Genomic DNA, 21200 nt, shown 5'->3' with positions numbered 1-21200 from the left:
CCTCCTCCTCCTCCTCCTCCCCAAAGCCTGTTCCTTCATGAACTTGCAAAGACGTCATCACCACTCTGTTCCAGGAAAATGCCGCTCCCCTCTCCCCCTCTCCCCCTCTTCCTTCCACCCTTCATCAGTTTGTCTTGTCTCTGTTTCTCTCCTCACCGTTTTCTTTTTCTTTGATTTTTTTTTCTTTTCTTTTTACTTCAATGTTTTTTTTCCTGCTTTTTTTCTGTTTTTCTATCCTTTTTGTTTTTCTGTTTCTCTTTTTTTCGTATCCTATTCTCTGTTTGGATATGAGTGGGTTTTTTTCCTTTCTCTCTCTCTCTCTCTCTCTCTCTCTCTCTCTCTCTCTCTCTCTCTCTCTCTCTCTCTCTCTCTCTCTCTCTCTCTCTCTCTCTCTCTCTCTCTCTCTCTCTCTCTCTCCCCCCCCGCCCCTTCCCCCCCCCCCAACAAAAGGACTCCAGCACCCTTCCATCCCTCACCTCCGACAAAGAAGAGTCATGGTCGCTGGGGGCTTGGCGGCGCTTCCTGGCTCTACGGGCGCCGCCACACTCTGAGGGTAGTGAGAGGAAGGGTCTTATTAGGGAGCGGTATATAGCGGCGGCGGCACACCAGCACCGTCCTCGTCGCTACTAACGGGATAACGGTACAGCAGCAACAACAACAACAACAACAACAACAACAACAACAACAACAACAACAAAGAAGAAGAAGAAGAAGAAAAAGAAGGATAACGGAAGAAGAACAAAAATACGAAGTAGATAAGGAGACGAAGAAGAAGAAGAAGAAGAAGAAGAAGAAGAAGAAGAAGAAGAAGAACATCAACAACAACAACAACAACAACAACAACAACAACAACAACAACAACAAAGAAGAAGAAGAAGAAGAAAAAGAAGGATAACGGAAGAAGAACAAAAATATGAAGTAGATAAGGAGACGAAGAAGGAGAAGAAGAAGAAGAAGAAGAAGAAGAAGAAGAAGAACATCAACAACAACAACAACAACAACAACAACAACAACAACAACAACAACAAAGAAGAAGAAGAAGAAGAAGAAAAAGAAGGATAACGGAAGAAGAACAAAAATATGAAGTAGATAAGGAGACGAAGAAGGAGAAGAAGAAAAAGAAGAAGAAGAAGAAGAAGAAGAAGAACATCAACAACAACAACAACAACAACAACAATAATAATAATAATCAACAAGTAAACAAGGAGAGGAAAGCAAAAAAAAAAAAAAGACCAGCGAAAAAAAAAGAAGAAATTGAAGGAAAAAGAACAAATAAACCGGTTTCCAGACAGACAGACAGACAGACAGACAGACCGAGAACAACAATAAGACGTATTTCTATATCCTTCTCAGAAAACATCAGAGAGAGAGAGAGAGAGAGAGAGAGGGAATTCCCCGTATAACATCCTGAGGGTCCATTGGCACATTCAACATTTCCGCATTCTAAAACATTGCCGGAGTATTCAACATGCGTGTGTGTGGCGGAGGAGGGGGAATGTGTGTGTCCGTGTGGTGGGGGGGGGGGGGGCGTATTAATGGTGTGAAAGGAGGGGTATAGGTGTGTGGGGTGGGTGGGGGAAGGGGGAAGATGTGTGTGTGTGAGGGGGGGTAGGTATGTGTGTGTGTGTGTGTGTGTGTGTGTGTGTGTGTGCAGCGAGTAGCGGGCTTTTTTTTATTATTGTTTTCTTTTTGTGTGTGCCCTTGAGCTGCCTCCTTTGTTGTAAAAAAAAAAAAAAAAAAAAAATCATGCATGCAGTCAACTCATTGTAGTATAGAACCCAAGCGGATGATAAAGACGAGGAGCCGATTTCACAGTCCAACACAGTGTCTTCGTAACAGCCCGAACCAAACTATAGAATCCCATACAATCCAAAATGGTGAGGTCTTCGATGCCGCACTAAATACACAAGGCTTTTTCTGTATAGCTACATCAAATTTGTGAACTTAAATAGAAACACCAGACACTATACAAGGAAATTTCGAAGGCTCTGATATTGGTTTGGGAGCTTACTAACCCGTCATGGGGAACTGTGAAACTGACCCTAGGAGGTGAGGAAAATTAATGAAAACACGGAGACAAGGCCGGGGACAACGACGGCTATTTTGAGCTAAAGAGGAAAGAGGAAACTACACAAAGACATGAGGGAGTACAGGACAGGGAAGGACGAGAAAAGACCAAGTGTGTGAGGAAAAGAAAACACGGAGACAAGGGGACAAGGCCGGGGGCAACGACGGCTATTTTGAGCTAAAGAGGAAAGAGGAAAATACACAACGACATGAGGGAGTACAGGACAGGGAAGGACGAGAAAAGACCAAGTGTGTGAGGAAAAGAAAACACGGAGGCAAGGGGACAAGGACGGGGGCAACGACGGCTATTTTGAGCTAAAGAGGAAAGAGGAAAATACACAAAGACATGAGGGAGTACAGGACAGGGAAGGACGGGAAAAGACCAAGTGTGTGAGGAAAAGAAAACACGGAGACAAGGGGACAAGGACGGGGGCAACGACGGCTATTTTGAGCTAAAGAGGAAAGAGGAAAATACACAAAGACATGAGGGAGTACAGGACAGGGAAGGACGGGAAAAGACCAAGTGTGTGAGGAAAATTAATGAAAACACGGAGACAAGGCCGGGGACAACGACGGCTATTTTGAGCTAAAGAGGAAAGAGGAAAATACACAAAGACATGAGGGAGTACAGGACAGGGAAGGACGAGAAAAGACCAAGTGTGAGGAAAGAAAACACGGAGACAAGGGGACAAGGACAGGGCAACGACGGCTATTTTGAGCTAAAGAGGAAAGAAAATACACAAAGACATGAGGAGTACAGGACAGGAAGGACGGGAAAAGACCAAGTGTGTGAGGAAAAGAAAACACGGAGACAAGGGGACAAGGACGGGGGCAACGACGGCTATTTTGAGCTAAAGAGGAAAGAGGAAAATACACAAAGACATGAGGGAGTACAGGACAGGGAAGGACGAGAAAAGACCAAGTGTGTGAGGAAAAGAAAACACGGAGACAAGGGGACAAGGACGGGGGCAACGACGGCTATTTTGAGCTAAAGAGGGAGAGAGGAAAATACACAAAGACATGAGGGAGTACAGGACAGGGAAGGACGAGAAAAGACCAAGTGTGTGAGGAAAAGAAAACACGGAGACAAGGGGACAAGGACGGGGGCAACGACGGCTATTTTGAGCTAAAGAGGAAAGAGGAAAATACACAAAGACATGAGGGAGTACAGGACAGGGAAGGACGGGAAAAGACCAAGTGTGTGAGGAAAATTGATGAAAACACGGAGACAACGCGACATAGGATGGATGGATAGAAAGATTGACTGGAGATAGATAGATAGATAGATACACAGACAGAGAGAAAAACAAAACAAACAATAACTCACCGAAGTCAGGATATACAATGGAGGGCTTTCCGGATGTGGGTCTTGACGGGGAGCTTGAGGAGGAGGTGGACGTGGAGGAGGTGGAGGAGGAGGAGGAGGAGGCGGTGGCTGTAGTACTGGTCCGGAAGCCACCTGGTGACGTCACTGCGGGGCGGAGAGAAGTGGGGGTCGTAGAAGTAGCAGCAGCAGCAGGAGGAGGAGGAGGAGTGTTAGAGGAGATAGCAGTGGCCTCAGGGACTTCTTCAGTTGCTGGGGGTCTGTTAGAGGCGGTGCTGGTGGTGGCGGTGGCAGTCCCATCTTGGCACACCTTACAAGACAAGGGACAGGTGGTTCTCGTGTATGTTGGATTGGTCTCACAGGCTCCCCTTTCAGCAAACTCGGGGCACAAGGGCTCTCTATCTACACAACGCACGCCCTGAGAGTTCGGGAAAATCACTGCAGACAGAAAGACAAGGTTAGGAGAGGCATGCACGTGTGAGGAAGAGGAGCAGAGGGAAAATGAGGAGGAGAAGAAGCAGGAGGAGGAACAGGAGGAGACAGAGGAGAATCAGGGCGAAAAGATAGAAACAGTCTCCTTTTCTCAGTCTCCTTGTCTCGCTCCTCAGTCTCCTTCTCCCAACTCTTCCTCACGGCTTCGTTCTTTCTTCCCATCTGTCTCTCTTACTCTCAATGCACCTCTCCTTCAGTCCTACACTCCTCCTCCTTACTCCTTAAAGCCCCGTTCTCTCTGCCTCTGTCTCTTGTCCCTATACTGCACCTCTCCTTCCCCTTACGACTCCTCTCCCTTCTCTTCAAAGCCCCGCTCTCTCTGCACCTGTCTCTCTCATTCCTATTGCACCTCTCCTTTAACCCTACTCTCCCTTTTGCTCCTCCTTACAGCCGCTTTCTCTCTCTCACCCACCTTGTGCTGAGGCGAGGGGCGGCAGGAGGGCGGCCAGCATCGCCACCACCACCACCCCCACCGCCACCAGGGACGTCCTCGCGCGGGGAACCATGCAGCCGATTAAGTGAAGTTCTTTGGGGGTAGGCGATGCACTGTGTCTGGAAGGATGGAGGAAGGGAAAGCTATAGAGAGTGATGGGGACGCAGAGATGTGGAGTGTGATGGGTGACACGTTTGGTAGTGGTGGTAGTGGTTGTTGTTGTTGTTGTTGTTGTTGTTGTTGTTGTTGTTTCTCATTCTGTAATGATGGGGATAAATTAATGTAATATTGTCTTTTCATTTACGTTTTTCTTTATCAAACATTTATTCTCTCTCTCTCTCTCTCTCTCTCTCTCTCTCTCTCTCTCTCTCTCCGTTCTTCACTTTCCTATTATAGTAACCAACACAGACACACACACACACACACACACACACACACACACACTCACACTCCATCACCACCACCATCACCTCCACCTCCACCACCACCACCACCACCACCTCCCTGACCTGGCTGCGAAACAAAGGGCCCGAAGGCTTGCAAGGTGGTGGTGGTGGTGGTGGTGGCGGTGGAGGCTAAAGTGAGATCCGGTACGATAGGGAAACGATTAGGATAGGTGTGTGTGTGTGTGTGTGTGTGTGTGTGTGTGTGTGTCTCTCTCTCTCTCTCTCTCTCTCTCTCTCTCTCTCTCTCTCTCTCTCTCTCTCTCTTGTTGTTGTTGTTGTTTTTCCTGTTTTATTTATTCCCTTTACTCCGTTCACTTCCGTTCCTTTGTACTCCTTTCCTTCATTTCAACACCACCACCACCACCACCACCACCATCACCACCACCACTATCATCATCACTTCCTCTACCAATATACCACCACCATTACACCACCACCACCACCACTACCATCACCAACCACCAGAACAACAACCAACATCACTTCCTCCTTGGTGCAGTGGTAAGGATGTTTAGCTACGTGTCCGCGGGCCCGGGTTCGAATCCCACACCGGACAGTCAGCGTGCAGGTCAATAATAAGGTACCTGGGGAGACCTGAGGAAGGCGCACTGTGGTAACCCGGGTGTCCCACTGGCCTTGTGTGTCCCCCCGGGGTGATGGGCTCCCCCTACCACAGGCTCCAGGGGCAATGCGACGGAGATGAGCACCGAGGCCACGCGCAAATGCATTAAAATTTATCGCACTTTTATTACTATTCCACCACAACACCGTCTTCACCACCACTGTCTTAACGCCACAGCCGCCACCACCACCACCACCACCACCAGCCTCACTTTCTCTCCCACTACCACAACACCACAACACCACCACCACCACCAGCCTCACTTTCTCTCCCACTACCACAACACCACAACACCACCACCACCACCACCAGCCTCACTTTCTCTCCCACTACCACAACACCACAACCACCACCACCACCACCAGTCTCACTTTCTCTCCCACTACCACAACACCACAACACCACCAGTCTCACTTTCTCTCCCACTACCACAACACCACCACCACCACCACAAGCAGCCTTACTTTCTCTCCCACTACCACAACACCACAACTACCACCACTATCAGTCTCACTTTCTCCCTTCCACCACCACCACCAACACCATCGTCACCACTACCATCACAACATCGTAACCCCTACATAGAGGCAGCGTCGTTTGTGTGTGTGTGTATGTGTGTGTGTGTGTGTGTGTGTGTGTGTGTGTGTGTGTGTGTGTGTACGGGCCACTGATAACATGTATGTAAACCTTATTTCAAGTCACATTCACACTCCTATATCACTGCGTAGGTTAACACACACACACACACACACACACACGCACACACACACACAGCGCAGCGCAGCGCAGCCTATCTTGTCACCTTGGAGTGCCCCGAACGACTGACTGGTCTCCTCTCTGAGCTCTCAGGCCTCTGTTACCACCGCCCTCTGTGTGTGTGTGTGTGTGTGTGTGTGTTTACCAGAAAGAGAGAGAGAGAGAGAGAGAGAGAGAGAGAGAGAGAGAGAGAGAGAGAGAGAGAGAGAGAGAGTATAATGTGATAACCTGTTCCTACCTGTACCTTAATCCCAGAGTCTGACCGGGCCCTCAGTCTTGGCTCCCCCCTCCCCCCCATAGCCACCATATATACCTTGCTCCTCCATACACTATACACACACACACACACACACACACACACACAAACACATACCAATCCTCCTCAACACATGCATACGAATGGTCTGATCTATCCTACGGCGATGCAATTAACTAACTACTTTTTATTCAACCTCCTCCCTCCTCCTTTCATCCTTCCTTGCATTCCTTTAGTCATTCTTCTTTCTCCTTGTTCCTCTCCGCTAACATACATACGAATCCTCCTCTTTACGTGCATTGGAAAGGGTCTGGTATAGCTTACATGCGATAGACTTAACTTACGTCTCATTATTCAACCTCCTCTTCGCTCCTTTCATCCTTCTTTGCATTCCTTTGGTCATTCTCCTTTCTCCTTGTTCCTCTCCGCTAACATACATACGAATCCTCCTCTACACGTGCACAGGAAAGGTCTGGTATTGCCTAGATGCGAAGGAGTCATTGGGGTCATATCCTTCAACAGATCGGCGTCCAAACACATTTTTCACAAGGTTTTCGGTCAAGGTTTCGGCTCTGCGCGTTTCCACGGGTAATTTTATGACCCTGGTGGGAGTTTGATGCTTCTTCTGCACCATGAACCGAAAAGAACACTCATTAGAATCTGATTAATATGTGTTTTGGCCTTTGATAATTAATAGTTGATGGGAAAGAAGGAAGCGTTTGACAATGTTTCCTATAACTCATTACTCTTTCTCTGACCTCCTGTTTCCGTTTTTTTTCTTCCTTCATTCCTTCTACTCCTTCCTTCGTTTTCTTTCTCCTTGTTCTAATGGCAGAGGGACGCGCTTGCAACTTCAATAAGAATATTTGCCAAGAAAGATTATATATAATTATCGGTAGTCATGTTTGGCTTCAAGATAATTTAGCTTTTTATCTATCTTTTTCTAACGAGGAGGAATAGGAGGAGGAGGAGGAGGAGGAGGAGGAGAAAACAGAGAAGGAGAAAGCGTGGAGGATAAGGATGTTGAGAGAGAGAGAGAGAGAGAGAGAGAGAGAGAGAGACGGAGAAGCAGGAATAGGACAAAGTGGAGAGCGCTGATGGAGAGGAGGAAGAGGAAGAAGAAAAGGAAGAGGAGGAGGAAATGAACAGGTCAAGATCGCAGTGACGGAAAATAATCATAAAGTCGGGTTTTCCACTTTCCCTTCTCGCCCTAACATTTTTCCTTAAGCGAGACAGGCAACACTCTTTTCATATATTTATTTTCCTTTTGTCGCGTACTTCCCCGTGAACGTCACATTGGCTATAAGAAGAACGTTTGATTTACCGTACAACTTTCTTATCTACTTTCCCTTTGTCGTGTACTTCCCCGAGAACGTCACATTGGCTATAAGAAGAACGTTTGATTTACCGTACAACTTTCTTATCTACTTTGCCTTTGTCGTGTCCTTCCCCGAGAACGTCACATTGGCTATAAGAAGAACGTTTGCTTTACCGTACAACTTTCTTATTTTCCCTTTGTCGTGTACTTCCCCGAGAACGTCACATTGGCTAAGAAGAACGTTTGATTTACCGTACAACTTTCTTATTTTCCCTTTGTCGTGTACTTCCCCGTGAACGTCACATTGGCTAAGAAGAACGTTTGCTTTACCGTACAACTTTCTTATTTTCCCTTTGTCGTGTACTTCCCCGAGAACGTCACATTGGCTATAAGAAGAACGTTTGATTTACCGTACTACTTTCTTATCTACTTTCCCTTCGTCGTGTACTTCCCCGAGAACGTCACATTGGCTAAGAAGAACGTTTGATTTACCGTACAACTTTCTTATCTACTTTCCCTTCGTCGTGTACTTCCCCGAGAACGTCACATTGGCTATAAGAAGAACGTTTGATTTACCGTACAACTTTCTTATTTTCCCTTTGTCGTGTACTTCCCCGAGAACGTCACATTGGCTATAAGAAGAACGTTTGATTTACCGTACAACTTTCTTATCTACTTTCCCTTCGTCGTGTACTTCCCCGAGAACGTCACATTGGCTAAGAAGAACGTTTGATTTACCGTACAACTTTCTTATTTTCCCTTTGTCGTGTACTTCCCCGAGAACGTCACATTGGCTATAAGAAGAACGTTTGATTTACCGTACAACTTTCTTATCTACTTTCCCTTTGTCGTGTATTTCCCGAGAACGTCACATTGGCTATAAGAAGAACGTTTGCTTTACCGTACAACTTTCTTATCTACTTTCCCTTTGTCGTGTATTTCCCGAGAACGTCACATTGGCTATAAGAAGAACGTTTGCTTTACCGTACAACTTTCTTATCTACTTTCCCTTTGTCGTGTACTTCCCCGTGAACGTCACATTGGCTAAGAAGAACGTTTGCTTTACCGTACAACTTTCTTATCTACTTTCCCTTCGTCGTGTACTTCCCCGAGAACGTCACATTGGCTAAGAAGAACGTTTGATTTACCGTACAACTTTCTTATATTATTTTCCCTTCGTCGTGTACTTCCCCGAGAACGTCACATTGGCTAAGAAGAACGTTTGATTTACCGTACAACTTTCTTATATTATTTTCCCTTCGTCGTGTACTTCCCTGAGAACGTCACATTAGCTATAAGAAGAACATTTGATTTACCGTACAACTTTCTTATTTTCCCTTTGTCGTGTCCTTCCCCGAGAACGTCACATTAGCTATAAGATGAACGTTTGCTTTACCGTACAACTTTCTTATCTACTTTCCCTTTGTCGTGTACTTTCCCGAGAACGTCACATTGGCTATAAGAAGAACGTTTGATTTACCGTACAACTTTCTTATCTACTTTCCCTTCGTCGTGTACTTCCCCGAGAACGTCACATTGGCTATAAGAAGAACGTTTGATATACCGTACAACTTTCTTATCTACTTTCCCTTTGTCGTGTACTTCCCCGAGAACGTCACATTGGCTATAAGAAGAACGTTTGATTTACCGTACAACTTTCTTATCTACTTTCCCTTCGTCGTGTACTTCCCCGAGAACGTCACATTGGCTATAAGAAGAACGTTTGCTTTACCGTACAACTTTCTTATTTACTTTCCCTTTGTCGTGTACTTCCCCGAGAACGTCACATTGGCTATAAGAAGAACGTTTGATTTACCGTACAACTTTCTTATCTACTTTCCCTTTGTCGTGTACTTCCCCGTGAACGTCACATTGGTTAAGAAGAACGTTTGATATACCGTACAACTTTCTTATCTACTTTCCCTTTGTCGTGTACTTCCCCGAGAACGTCACATTGGCTATAAGAAGAACGTTTGATTTACCGTACAACTTTCTTATCTTATTTTCCCTTTGTCGTGTACTTCCCCGAGAACGTCACATTGGCTAAGAAGAACGTTTGATTTACCGTACAACTTTCTTATTTTCCCTTTGTCGTGTACTTCCCCGAGAACGTCACATTGACTATAAGAAGAACGTTTGCTTTACCGTACAACTTTCTTATCTACTTTCCCTTCGTCGTGTACTTCCCCGAGAACGTCACATTGACTATAAGAAGAACGTTTGATTTACCGTACAACTTTCTTATCTACTTTCCCTTTGTCGTGTACTTCCCCGAGAACGTCACATTGGCTAAGAAGAACGTTTGATATACTGTACAACTTCCCCGAGAACGTCACATTGGTTATAAGAAGAACGTTTGCTTTACCGTACAACTTTCTTATCTACTTTCCCTTTGTCGTGTACTTCCCCGAGAACGTCACATTAGCTATAAGAAGAACGTTTGATTTACCGTACAACTTTCTTATCTACTTTCCCTTTGTCGTGTACTTCCCCGAGAACGTCACATTAGCTATAAGAAGAACGTTTGATTTACCGTACAACTTTCTTATTTTCCCTTTGTCGTGTACTTCCCCGAGAACGTCACATTAGCTATAAGAAGAACGTTTGATTTACCGTACAACTTTCTTATTTTCCCTTTGTCGTGTACTTCCCCGAGAACGTCACATTAGCTATAAGAAGAACATTTGATTTACCGTACAACTTTCTTATTTTCCCTTTGTCGTGTACTTCCCCGAGAACGTCACATTGGCTACAAGAAGAACGTTTGATATACCGTACAACTTTCTTATTTTCCCTTTGTCGTGTACTTCCCCGAGAACGTCACATTGACTAAGAAGAACGTTTGATATACCGTACAACTTTCTTATCTACTTTCCCTTCGTCGTGTACTTCCCCGAGAACGTCACATTGGCTACAAGAAGAACGTTTGATATACCGTACAACCTTCTTATATTTTCTTTTATCCATCGTATTGTAACCACTTGTGTTTGATGAGGGTAAAAGGCTGACCTATACCGGGCCGCGTGACGCACCGAGTAACAAACCAGAAATATCCCGCCATGACCAGTGGAAGCCGCCTCCTGCAGCTGTTTACAAAATGTTCCTCTCCACCTGATAATGAGCTCTCTTTTGATCTCTCGTTCTGCTCAGGGTCGGTTCTGCTTTCCTCTGTCGAAGCATCATCGTCTCGCGCTCTGTTTTGTCCCTGTTTTTTTTTTTTTCGGCCTTGACCTGCCGCCTTTGCTGTAAAATAATTAAAAAAAACAGTGATAGGGAAGGTTGAGGAAGAGTTTTCTATCCTGTCTTATCCACCCTAACCTAACCTAACCTAACATAACCTAACAAAACATAACAAAGTAACCTAACCTAACATAGCCTAACATAACATAACATTACATAACAAAGTAACCTAACCTAACCTAACCTATCATAACATAACATAACATAACATAACATAACAAAGTAACCTAACCTAACCTAGCATAACATAACATAACATAACATAACAAAGTAACCTAACATAACATTACATAACCTAACATAACATAACAAAGTAACCTAACCCAACCTAACCTAACCTAACATAACATAACATATCAAAGTAACCTAACCCAACCTAACCGGACCTCAGGTAATCATCATCTAATAATTATCATCCGTGTGTTTCCCGGCATAAAAGTACGCTAGGACTGCATAAGTATTCTAACCCATCGTCTAGCGCGCCTTTTTTTGTCCCTGTTTTTGTTTATTTTTACCCTTGAGCTGCCTTGCCTAACTTGCTGTAAAAAAAAAAAAAGTGCTTGGGGAAGGCCTGTAGTTTGCCCGCTCGTGACGGCTTCAATGCCAAGAGGCGGACTTTCCCCTATTTCCATATTTGTTGATGTGTATTTCTGTGGGAGTGTTTCGACGCCGATGTGTTTAACCCGGTAGTTGCGGGGGTCATGTTTCTTAGGTTAGGTTAAGTTAGGTTAAAGGCCCCTCTAAGTAAAATAATGGGAAAGAATCATCACTCACGCAAACCATTTCATAATATATATCAACGCATGTGTGATCAGTTTATGCATCATCTATTTTGGGAGGTTTATATCATGGCAGAAACTTGGCCCATCGCTGGTACACGGTAAAGCCGCAAATGTGGCCCATCGCTGCTACCGGGTTAAGAGCCTGACTCCAATAAGTATTTTTGCGTGTAGGCCATACCAGACCCTTCCTATGCATGTGTAGAGGAGGATTCGTGTGTATGTAATCGGAGAAGAACGAGGAGAAAAAAGAATTACTGAAGGAATGTAAGGAAGGATGAAAAGTGGGAATTAAATGGATTAAGCCTTCGAAGAGTTTGGTAATATAGCCCTTGACTCCTTTTTCGTCGGTGTTGTCTCTTTCCTTGGACTTGAACTCTTTTTATCATCAAGGCACGTCACGAACTATACTGAATCCTTGTCCTATGGGTTCCTTCTTTGTTCATCCTTCTTTGTATCGAGTGGTTTAGTTGGTGAGGACAGGCTTGGTTTCTTGTTCTGTGTTGTCACCTTCCGATGAATTGAACTCTTTTTATCATCAAGGCACCTCACGAACTATACTGAATCCTTGTCCTTTGGGTTCATTCTTTGTTCTTCCTTCTTCTTTCTATCGAGTGGTTTAGTTGGTGAGGACAGTCTTGGTTTCTTGTTGTGTTGTCTTCCCTACGACTTGAACTCTTTTTATCATCAAGGCACGTCACGAACTACATTTCATCCTTGTCTTCCTGAAACGAGTCTTGTCTTTCTATTTGCTATTTTTCTAATCCTTGCTTCTTCGCCCTTCCTTTCTTGCGCGTCGATTTAGTATTGTTAGCGTTCATCTCCATTCCTACCTTTGTCGCTTGATTTTGTTTGTGATGCGTTACCTCAGCATTTAAAGTTAGTGTTAAAATCGGTAATTATTGTTTTGTTTTGTCTTTTGCGGTAGATAGTTTTTTTTTGCGATAGTCAGAAACTGGGAAAAATATATATACAATGTTCTGAATGTACGATTATCTGGTAATGCTGAGTATTATCATTATTATTATCATTTTCATCATCACTGCATACAAGCTTGGGCTCACCTCGCCTCGTGCCGTGCCCGTAGTGGCCTCGGCTGCACCCTGCCTGACTCACCGCAGACTCTCCCCACCAACTAAACTACTCGATGAAAAGAAGGAAGAACCCATAAGACAAGGATGCAGTGTAGTTCGTGAGGTGCCTTGAAGATAAAAAGAGTTCAAGTCGCAGGAAAGAGACAACAAAAAAGGAAGTAAGACTCTCCACCAACAAAACCACTCGATGAAAAGAAGAAAGATCCCATAAGACAAGGATGCAATGTAGTTCGTGAGGTGCCTTGATGATAAAAAGAGTTCAAGTCGCAGGAAAGAGACAACAACCAAAAAAAGAAAAGAAGTAAGACTCTCCCCACCAACAAAACCACTCGATGAAAAGAAGGAAGAACCCATAAGACAAGGATGCAGTGTAGTTCGTGAGGTGCCTTGATGATAAAAAGAGTTCAAGTCGCAGGAAAGAGACAACAACCAAAAAAAGAAAAGAAGTAAGACTCTCCCCACTAACAAAACCACTCGATAAAAAGAAGGAAGAACCCATAAGACAAGGATGCAATGTAGTTCGTGAGGTGCCTTGATGATAAAAAAGAGTTCAAGTCGCAGGAAAGAGACAACAACCAAAAAAAAAAAAAAGAAGTAAGACTCTCCCCACCAACAAAACCACTCGATGAAAAGAAGAAAGAACTCGGAAGACAAGGATGCAGTGTACTTCGTGAGGTGCCTTGATGATAAAAAGAGTTCAAGTCGTAGGAAGAGGGAATGAAGACTGTCCTCACCAACTAAACCAACCACTCGGTAAGAAAAAGAAGAAAGAATCACAGGAAGAACCCAGAAGACAAAGATTCAGTGTAGTTAGTGAGGTGCCTTGATGCTAAAAAAAGTTCAAGTCGAAGGAAAGAGACAACACAGAAGTAAAAGGAATCAAGGTCTATATTAGCAAACTCTTGGAAGGCTTAGTCCATATATTTCAAAAGTCTCTCGTAGAAGTAGTTGTCGTGGGGGTTTCCGAGGGTGGTTTCTTGGGCCTGGCGGTAGTGTTACAACGCTTCCGCGCTGTGAACCGGGAAAACACTTATGATAACCCAACGTACCTCCTCCCTGGCCTTGAAAAACGTTCGTAACAAGAGCTCCGAACGTTTGATAATGCGAGTGTGAGACTGTCCTAACTACCTAAACCACTCGATATCATGCACAACAGAGACCAGGCGATGTTAACAAAGGCTCTCGACTCTCCTTCCGCCTTTACCAACGCCTTAAGCGATAAATAAACAAGCTCGTAGATAAATAAATAGAAGAATTATGGTGGGAAGTGAAAAACAGACCACCGACATGTTCTGCGGAAGTCCCGAGAAAGTAGGAAAGAACTGAAAGGAGGGAGGGAGGGAAGGAGGGAGAGAGGGAGGGAGGGAGGGAAGGAGAGAGGGAGAGACAATGAAACAAAGAGAGGTAACGGAGAGACTAACAATGAGGATGAACGGAAATAGGAGAGAAAAGAGGATAGTGAAGAGGGGAAATGGGAAGGAGGAAGAGAGAGAGAGAGAGAGAGAGAGAGAGAGAGAGAGAGAGAGAGAGAGAGAGAGAGAGAGAGAGAGACGTGTAGCTGTGAGATGAATAAAGACGAGGAGGAAAGGAAGAGAAACGAAGGAATATAAGAGGAAGAGAGGTGGAAGGGAAGGAGGAGGAAGGCAAGAAAAGGAAGGAAGGAGGAGGAAGAGAGTAAAGCAATAAAAAAACGAAGAAACAAAGAGAGCAATGGAGATTAATAACAGTGATAATGAGTCGACGTGCAATTAAGGGAAGGAAGGATAGAGGGACCCACGTTCGAGCCCCTCTGAGCCCCTCCTTGGTGGTGTAAGGTTTGGAGCGTCACTGGTAGGCGGTGAAGTATGTCGACGGTTTTGCTTGGATTTTTTTTTTACTCTCGGTGGTTTTTCGTTCCTTCCTTCTCTCTTTTCCTTGTGTTCGGAGCAGCGTCTAGGCGGCTGTTTTTGTTTCTTGGCCGTTGAGCTGTATGTACCCTTTACTCTTAAAACGAAAACAGCAGGGGAAAGACGCTGTGTGCTCGGGCGCAGAAATGTTTAGGAATATGACCCCATGACTTTAAGACTGGATGGCCTTCCCGACAGCACGCGACGGCACTGGGATCGAAAGAAATTGTACGTGTTTTTTCATTAGAGAGTTTACAGAATGATTATCTCACGAGGTCCCTATACAGCGACCCCAAGATTCCGGCTGAGTTGTCGTCCCCTTGGAACAGTCGGCTTCGCAGCGAGGACAAGCGTTTTAACAGGTGGCGTTTGGCTGGAAGCGTCAACAACAGGAAAAAGGGGACAGGTGTTTAGTGCCGAGAAGACTTCACGGTGGAACGACGCTGCAGGTTTAGCATTCTCCTCATGTCTGGGCCTCTCCCGCCCGCCTCCATCCCATCTCTCTCTCTCTCTCTCTCTCTCTCTCTCTCTCTCTCTCTCTCTCTCTCTCTCTCTCTCTCTCCCCTTACCTTTCCCTCTCCCTCCCCGCCTAGGTCTTGGTCTTGGTTTGGGAGGTAGTTGTCCCTTTCGGGTTCAACCACAGCCTTTGTAGCGGCTTACTTACCAACACCCTGAAAATCCAAAAATAGAAATATAACCATTTGAAAGAGCCCGTAGAGGCACAGATGGGAACTCCCACAGGAGTCCACCCTATCCGGTGCGCACCGCCCAGGCTCTCTCCAGGAATTCCTTAACCCCCTCTATTGTTCTTCTGGTCACTGTCTGCAGTGTACTCAGACCTACCAAGAATTCTATCACCCTTCCTACATTCCCCTCAAGCATCCTATTCCATACTTCTGTTCCTATTTCCTGTGTTATTATTTCTACCAAACTCTGCCTCTCCCTATTTAGTCCTGGCCTTGAAAAACAGCACTTCCTTCCCCATTTGCCCCCTATGTCTACCCCAGGCTACCATCGTAGAAGGTTTCAGACTTGGGTTTGGCCTTAAACTTGTACCATTCTAGGGAACTCTTTGCCCCCACCCTTTGCCTCCAGTCTACCTCTCCTGAACTCTGTCATTCACTCTACGCTTCACTTCCTTCACCTCCCCCCCTAGCATCATCTCCGAGAGTGTGAAGCCCTCCAGCCCACATCTCTTCTCCCAGCGTATGCCAGACTTGTTCCACTTCGTCTTCTGTCCCGCCCACTCATATACCTTGCGCGCCCACCTATTCTCACTCATCTTCCTTAGCCTGACTTTGTATCCTAAAACTGCTTTACCTATTCTTTCCTCAAAGGTGCTCCAGCCTACTTCCCCTCGCACTGCATCTACCGCCGCATACCTATTGGCACCCAGAGCCAGCCTGGCTACTCTGTTCTGTACTACCTCCAGCTCATCTAGCTCCTTGACTGTCCACCTCATGCATTCTAGGCCATACATGAGGCCTGGTACTGCCATGCCCGTCCATATCCCCCTAACTACCTCATACCTGTTAGCTCTACATCTAGCCACACTTCCTAGCCTTCCTACCCACTGATTTGCCCTTGAAATTATATTCTGTTTGGTCCTATCAGTTCCATTCTCGTCAACTATGATCCCTAGGTACTTGTATGAACTCGTACGGCCTGTGTTCATCCCTCCTAGCGCCCAGGTCCTTCCCTCGTCCGTAGCCTCAGCATTTACTACTACTACCTGACTCTTCTCACTACTAAACTTCATATCAAAGTCCCTCCCATACTGTGCTACTACATCCAACATTTGCTGTAATTCCTCACTATCCTCACTCATGAGCACAATGTCATCTGCATACATGAGACATCCTAACCGTTCACTCCCCACCCCTATCCCATAACCCGATGCCCTCAACCTCTCTGCCAGCTCCTCTGTGTACAGCCCAAACAGTAGCGGGGGCAGCACACACCCTTGCCTAACCCCTCTACGGCTGTTGACCCACTCTGTCTCTATATCCCCTAGTTTATATAGTGCCCGTGTGTTCTCATACATACTATCTATTATCCCTACTACCCTCTCACTCACTCCTATTCTAGTCAACAATCGACTTAACAAACCCCTATTTACCCTATCATACGCTTTTTCTATGTCAAGGAAAGCAAGGTATACCTCCCCCCCCCCCCCCCGTTCCTTTCATTCTTTCAATCACCGTGTTAACTACAAACATGTTGTCCTCCCCCCTTCTGTCCTTACGAAAACCATTCGCCGCTGCCCCGTCCCTCTCCCCGCCGCTCCCTCTCGCGGGTCAGACCGTGCAGGTAGTAAAACTGGTTACTCAGGGCTTGATACGCGGCTAAGCCAGAAGTTTCCTATAGTGTGACATCCGCTTGTGTTGCCAACTCGGAAATCTTGACGCGAGCTAAACAAACAATCGAAATAAATGAATATACAAATGAAAATAAGTATATAATTGAATTTATGAATTCAGTTTTATTATTATTATTGTTATTATTATTATTATTATTATTATTATTATTATTATTGTTATTAATGTTATTGTTATTGTTATTTGTATGGTTGTGTAGGGGCAGGCCTGTCTGGATGCATGACGCCGCTCCCCCAGCCTCCATGCACGAGCTGCGTCTTTCTTTCCCTCCTTCTGATTAATCTTTCCCTCGCTGAGCTGCCAAACCCTGAGAACGGGTCGGCACGCCCTCAACCTTAGTCCTTTGACATGTTTGTCCTTGCCAGGCTGCCGTAGTCGTGTACTGCGGCAAGTAGTAACACACCTCTTGATGCCTTAGTCCAGCCAAGACGAGCGGCCTCTTCTGACCTGGAGATGTTACACAAGGATACACAAGGACATAAAGAGACTTCAAAAGGCCAGACGGCCTACTCAAGAGAGTTCCTGAAGATGGGTTGCTCACCAAATTCCCTTCCCATACATAAATGCATCTTATTTCCGTTTGAAGGTTCAATTGTGTTTGCCTATAACTGCATACCAACTCTGTTTGTTTGCTAGTCTGCGTGACCATAAGCCAAGCAGCCAGCGCCATGTCAGGTGGATGGTGCGTAACTGTCCTTTATATATATATATATATATATATATATATATATATATATGTATATTTGTACATATATGTATGCACATATATATATATATATATATATATATATATATATATATATATATATATATATATATATATATATATATATATATATATATATATATATATATATATATATATATATATATATATATATATATATATATATATATATATATATATATATATATATATATATATATATATATATATATATATATATATATATATATATATATATATATATATATATATATATATATATATATATATATATATATATTGAACACACACACACACACACATATATATATATATCAATCACATCATTCAAGAGATGGACCTGCAGCGCACTCTCTTTCCCTCTGCAAAAGTTTTTGTATCCGGCGACTTCAATCAATTCAACACAAGTGATATTAGAGACCAACTGCCCCTCACGTACATAGTAAATTTCTCCACTCGCAGTACAAACACTCTGGATTAAATCCTCACTGAACTCACTCCCCAGTATCTTCCCCCTAAGGTCTTCCCTCCCATGGACGCAGCACACATCTGTCAGTTTTGTGGACACCTGCACCCACCACATCCCACAAAACTCCGCCAGTCACCAAGACCTACAGGCCTGTTACGGACTCAGCCATCCGCGCGTTCGGCCAATGGATAACACGCCACCGCTGGGTTGAAGTCCTTACAGTGGATGACGTACACCAAAAATGGAGCAACTACACCAGCACAATTACCGCAGCTTACCACCACTTCCCGCTAAAATCAAGACGAGTGCACCCTTCAGACACCCCGTGGATTACACCCAGAATAAAACGTCTCATTGAACAGAGAAATGACGCCTTCCACACCAACCCTACACTCTACAAGCCCCTCCGCAACAAAGTTATCCGGGAAATCAAACGAGCCAAGGCCACATACTACCCCCAAAAGATCCACAGCCTCAAGCAAGCTAACATTGGGAAATGGTTTTCAAAAATTAAGGCCTTGTGTGGCCTCAACAACAGCGCCCCCTCCATCCCGGGCGTATCTCACCTCCCGCCACCTGAAGCAGCCGAGGCCATCAATCTCCACTTCTCGGCCATCTGTCAGTCCCTCCCCAGCCTGGACCTGACCTCACTCCCAGCTTACCTGCCCGCCCCATCACCACTCCCCACGGTTGAGGCCTATGAGGTCGCCAGGCCAACTTAAAACAAAGCGGTCCACCACGCCCACTGATCTCCCCGTCAAACTGTACCAGGAGTTTGCCCCCGAGCTGGCCACCCCCCTCGCCTCTATTTTTAACGCTTCCTTCCGTCAAAGTCAGTGTCCTGCTGACTGGAAAACAGCATATGTCACCGATTCCCAAGACCACCACCCTCACTCACTGAGTGACTTGAGGCATATTTCGATCACCACCCTTACCAGCCTCCTGTGTGAAGCCTTCATTTTCAAGTGGACTTACACTCATCTTGCTCCCCTCATAGACCCACAACAGTACGGCAATATCAAGTCAACCTCCACCACACACTGCCTAATTAATCTCCTGGACTTTGCCTACAGAAATCTTGAAAAACGCAAAACATCAGTTTCTCTCGCTTTTATTGATTTCCGAAAGGCTTTTGACCTAGTTCACCATACCACAGTCATCAACAAAGCAATAAACCTAGGGCTTCACCCTAACCTGTTCTCCTGGCTGGCTGATTTCCTGCACCAGCGTAGACAGGTGGTGAGATTTCAGGGAGTGGCCTCCCCTCCTTTGCATCTTATTTCCGGGGTACCTCAGGGGTCCAAAATGGGCCCTTTGTGCTTCCTTATACTAATTAATGACGCCCTGACCCACACACCCCACCGCTGGAAGTACGTGGACGACACCACAGTGGGAGTAACAGTTGACAACAGCAACCCAGATTATTCCCACCTCCAGGAAACACTACACAACCTACACACATGGACAACACAAAACATGGTCACCATCAACGACACCAAAACTACACTCCTACACATCAACACCTCCTCTGCCCCTGTTGCCCCCCTGTGGTGTCCATCAACGACACTCCCCTCCGGGTAGTTACATCTGCAAAACTACTTGGAGTCACCCTGGACAACAAGCTCACATGGAAGGAGCACGTCTCCCAGCTCACCAGATCTGCCACCTATAAACTGTACCTGCTGAGGAGACTCAAAACGCTGGGGGCCCCTGAGTGTGCGCTGGCGAGCGTGTACTCCTCGTTCATCCTCCCCAAACTGACATACGCGTCCCCAGCGTGGTCTTCCTCCATCAACATCACGCAGCGCCGCCAACTTGAACGCGTCCAGAAGCGAGCCTGCAAAATCATCCTGGGCCCTCACTACACCAGCTATCAGGACGCCCTCGACTCCCTCCATCTCACCAGCCTACAACACCGTCACGAGACCCTACTACACCGGTTCGCAACCAAGCTTCTCAACCAGCCCAGACACAGACACATCCTCCCACCCGCAGTGAACCGCCCTCAGCACTCAGTGAGACACCACAACATTATTGCCCCGATACGGGCACGGACTGACCGCTATAAGAACAGCGCCGTGCCCATGATGGTCAAATATATCAACAATGCAAATTAAGAGCAGCACAATTTGTATGTTTTATAAATATTTTTCATTAGGACTTATTGTTGTTGTTATTATGATTATTATTATTATTATTATGATTACTATTATTATTATCATTATTATTATCGTGATTATTATGATTATTATTATTATCTTTACTATGATTATTGCTATTATTGTTATTTCTATTTTCCTTTTTATTTTCAATCATACTACTTTGTTCATTTGTCTCATTCATTTCATTTCATCTTCCATTGATGTATATTTTCAGCTCTAGGGCTGCCTGGTACTTCATGAAATAAACCGTTTATTATTATTATTATTATTATTACACACACACACACACACACACACACACACACACACACACACACACACACACACACACACACACACACACACACACACACACACACACACATTCTACAGTTTTACATTTCATGCTTTGTCATTTCTACACCTTGTTACCTCCGCCAACGAAATTGGAGGAGGTTATATTTTCGGTCCGGTCAGTATGTTTATATATTTTTTTTATATTTGTACAACTTTTATTATTAGTTCATTTAATTTTTTAGCCTGAAGATACTCGAGGTCGATAGAAACGCGTCGCATGTACAAGCATATAGTCTAGGACAACTTTTCTGTTTGATAGAACCTCATATTGAGCAACTGCTGATACAGTATTGAAGAGTAAATGAAGAATCGGTAAGCTGCCATTACGGTGTGATCCATAACACAACTTGTAGGAAAGAAGAGTTGCTTCCTAGTTACGCGCACACACACACACACACACACACACACACACATA

General features: G+C 45.0%; 1 protein-coding gene across 4 annotated transcripts in view; it reads right to left on the bottom strand.

Moving 5' to 3' along the window:
* The window catches only part of LOC126982741 (CLIP domain-containing serine protease B4-like), a 32183-nt gene that overhangs the window by 10601 nt on the left and 382 nt on the right, over positions 1 to 21200 (bottom strand). Inside the window, exons 1-4 of one of the 4 annotated variants that reach the window (XM_050835056.1) lie at positions 10747 to 10790; positions 4296 to 4435; positions 3395 to 3829; positions 477 to 547 (exon numbers count right to left, since the gene is read on the bottom strand). In XM_050835056.1, the coding sequence (XP_050691013.1) occupies positions 477 to 547; positions 3395 to 3829; positions 4296 to 4435; positions 10747 to 10775 (675 nt within the window). In that variant the 5' untranslated portion in view covers positions 10776 to 10790. Of the gene's footprint in view, positions 1 to 476; positions 548 to 3394; positions 3830 to 4295; positions 4436 to 6186; positions 6288 to 10746; positions 10791 to 21200 lie in introns of those variants that run through there. The other 3 variants (XM_050835058.1, XM_050835057.1, XM_050835059.1) reach the window with 3 other exon arrangements.

Source organism: Eriocheir sinensis, chromosome 51 (assembly GCF_024679095.1).
Source record: "Eriocheir sinensis breed Jianghai 21 chromosome 51, ASM2467909v1, whole genome shotgun sequence".
Lineage (NCBI taxonomy): Eukaryota > Metazoa > Arthropoda > Malacostraca > Decapoda > Varunidae > Eriocheir > Eriocheir sinensis.
This window is presented reverse-complemented; position numbering and strand designations above follow the sequence as displayed.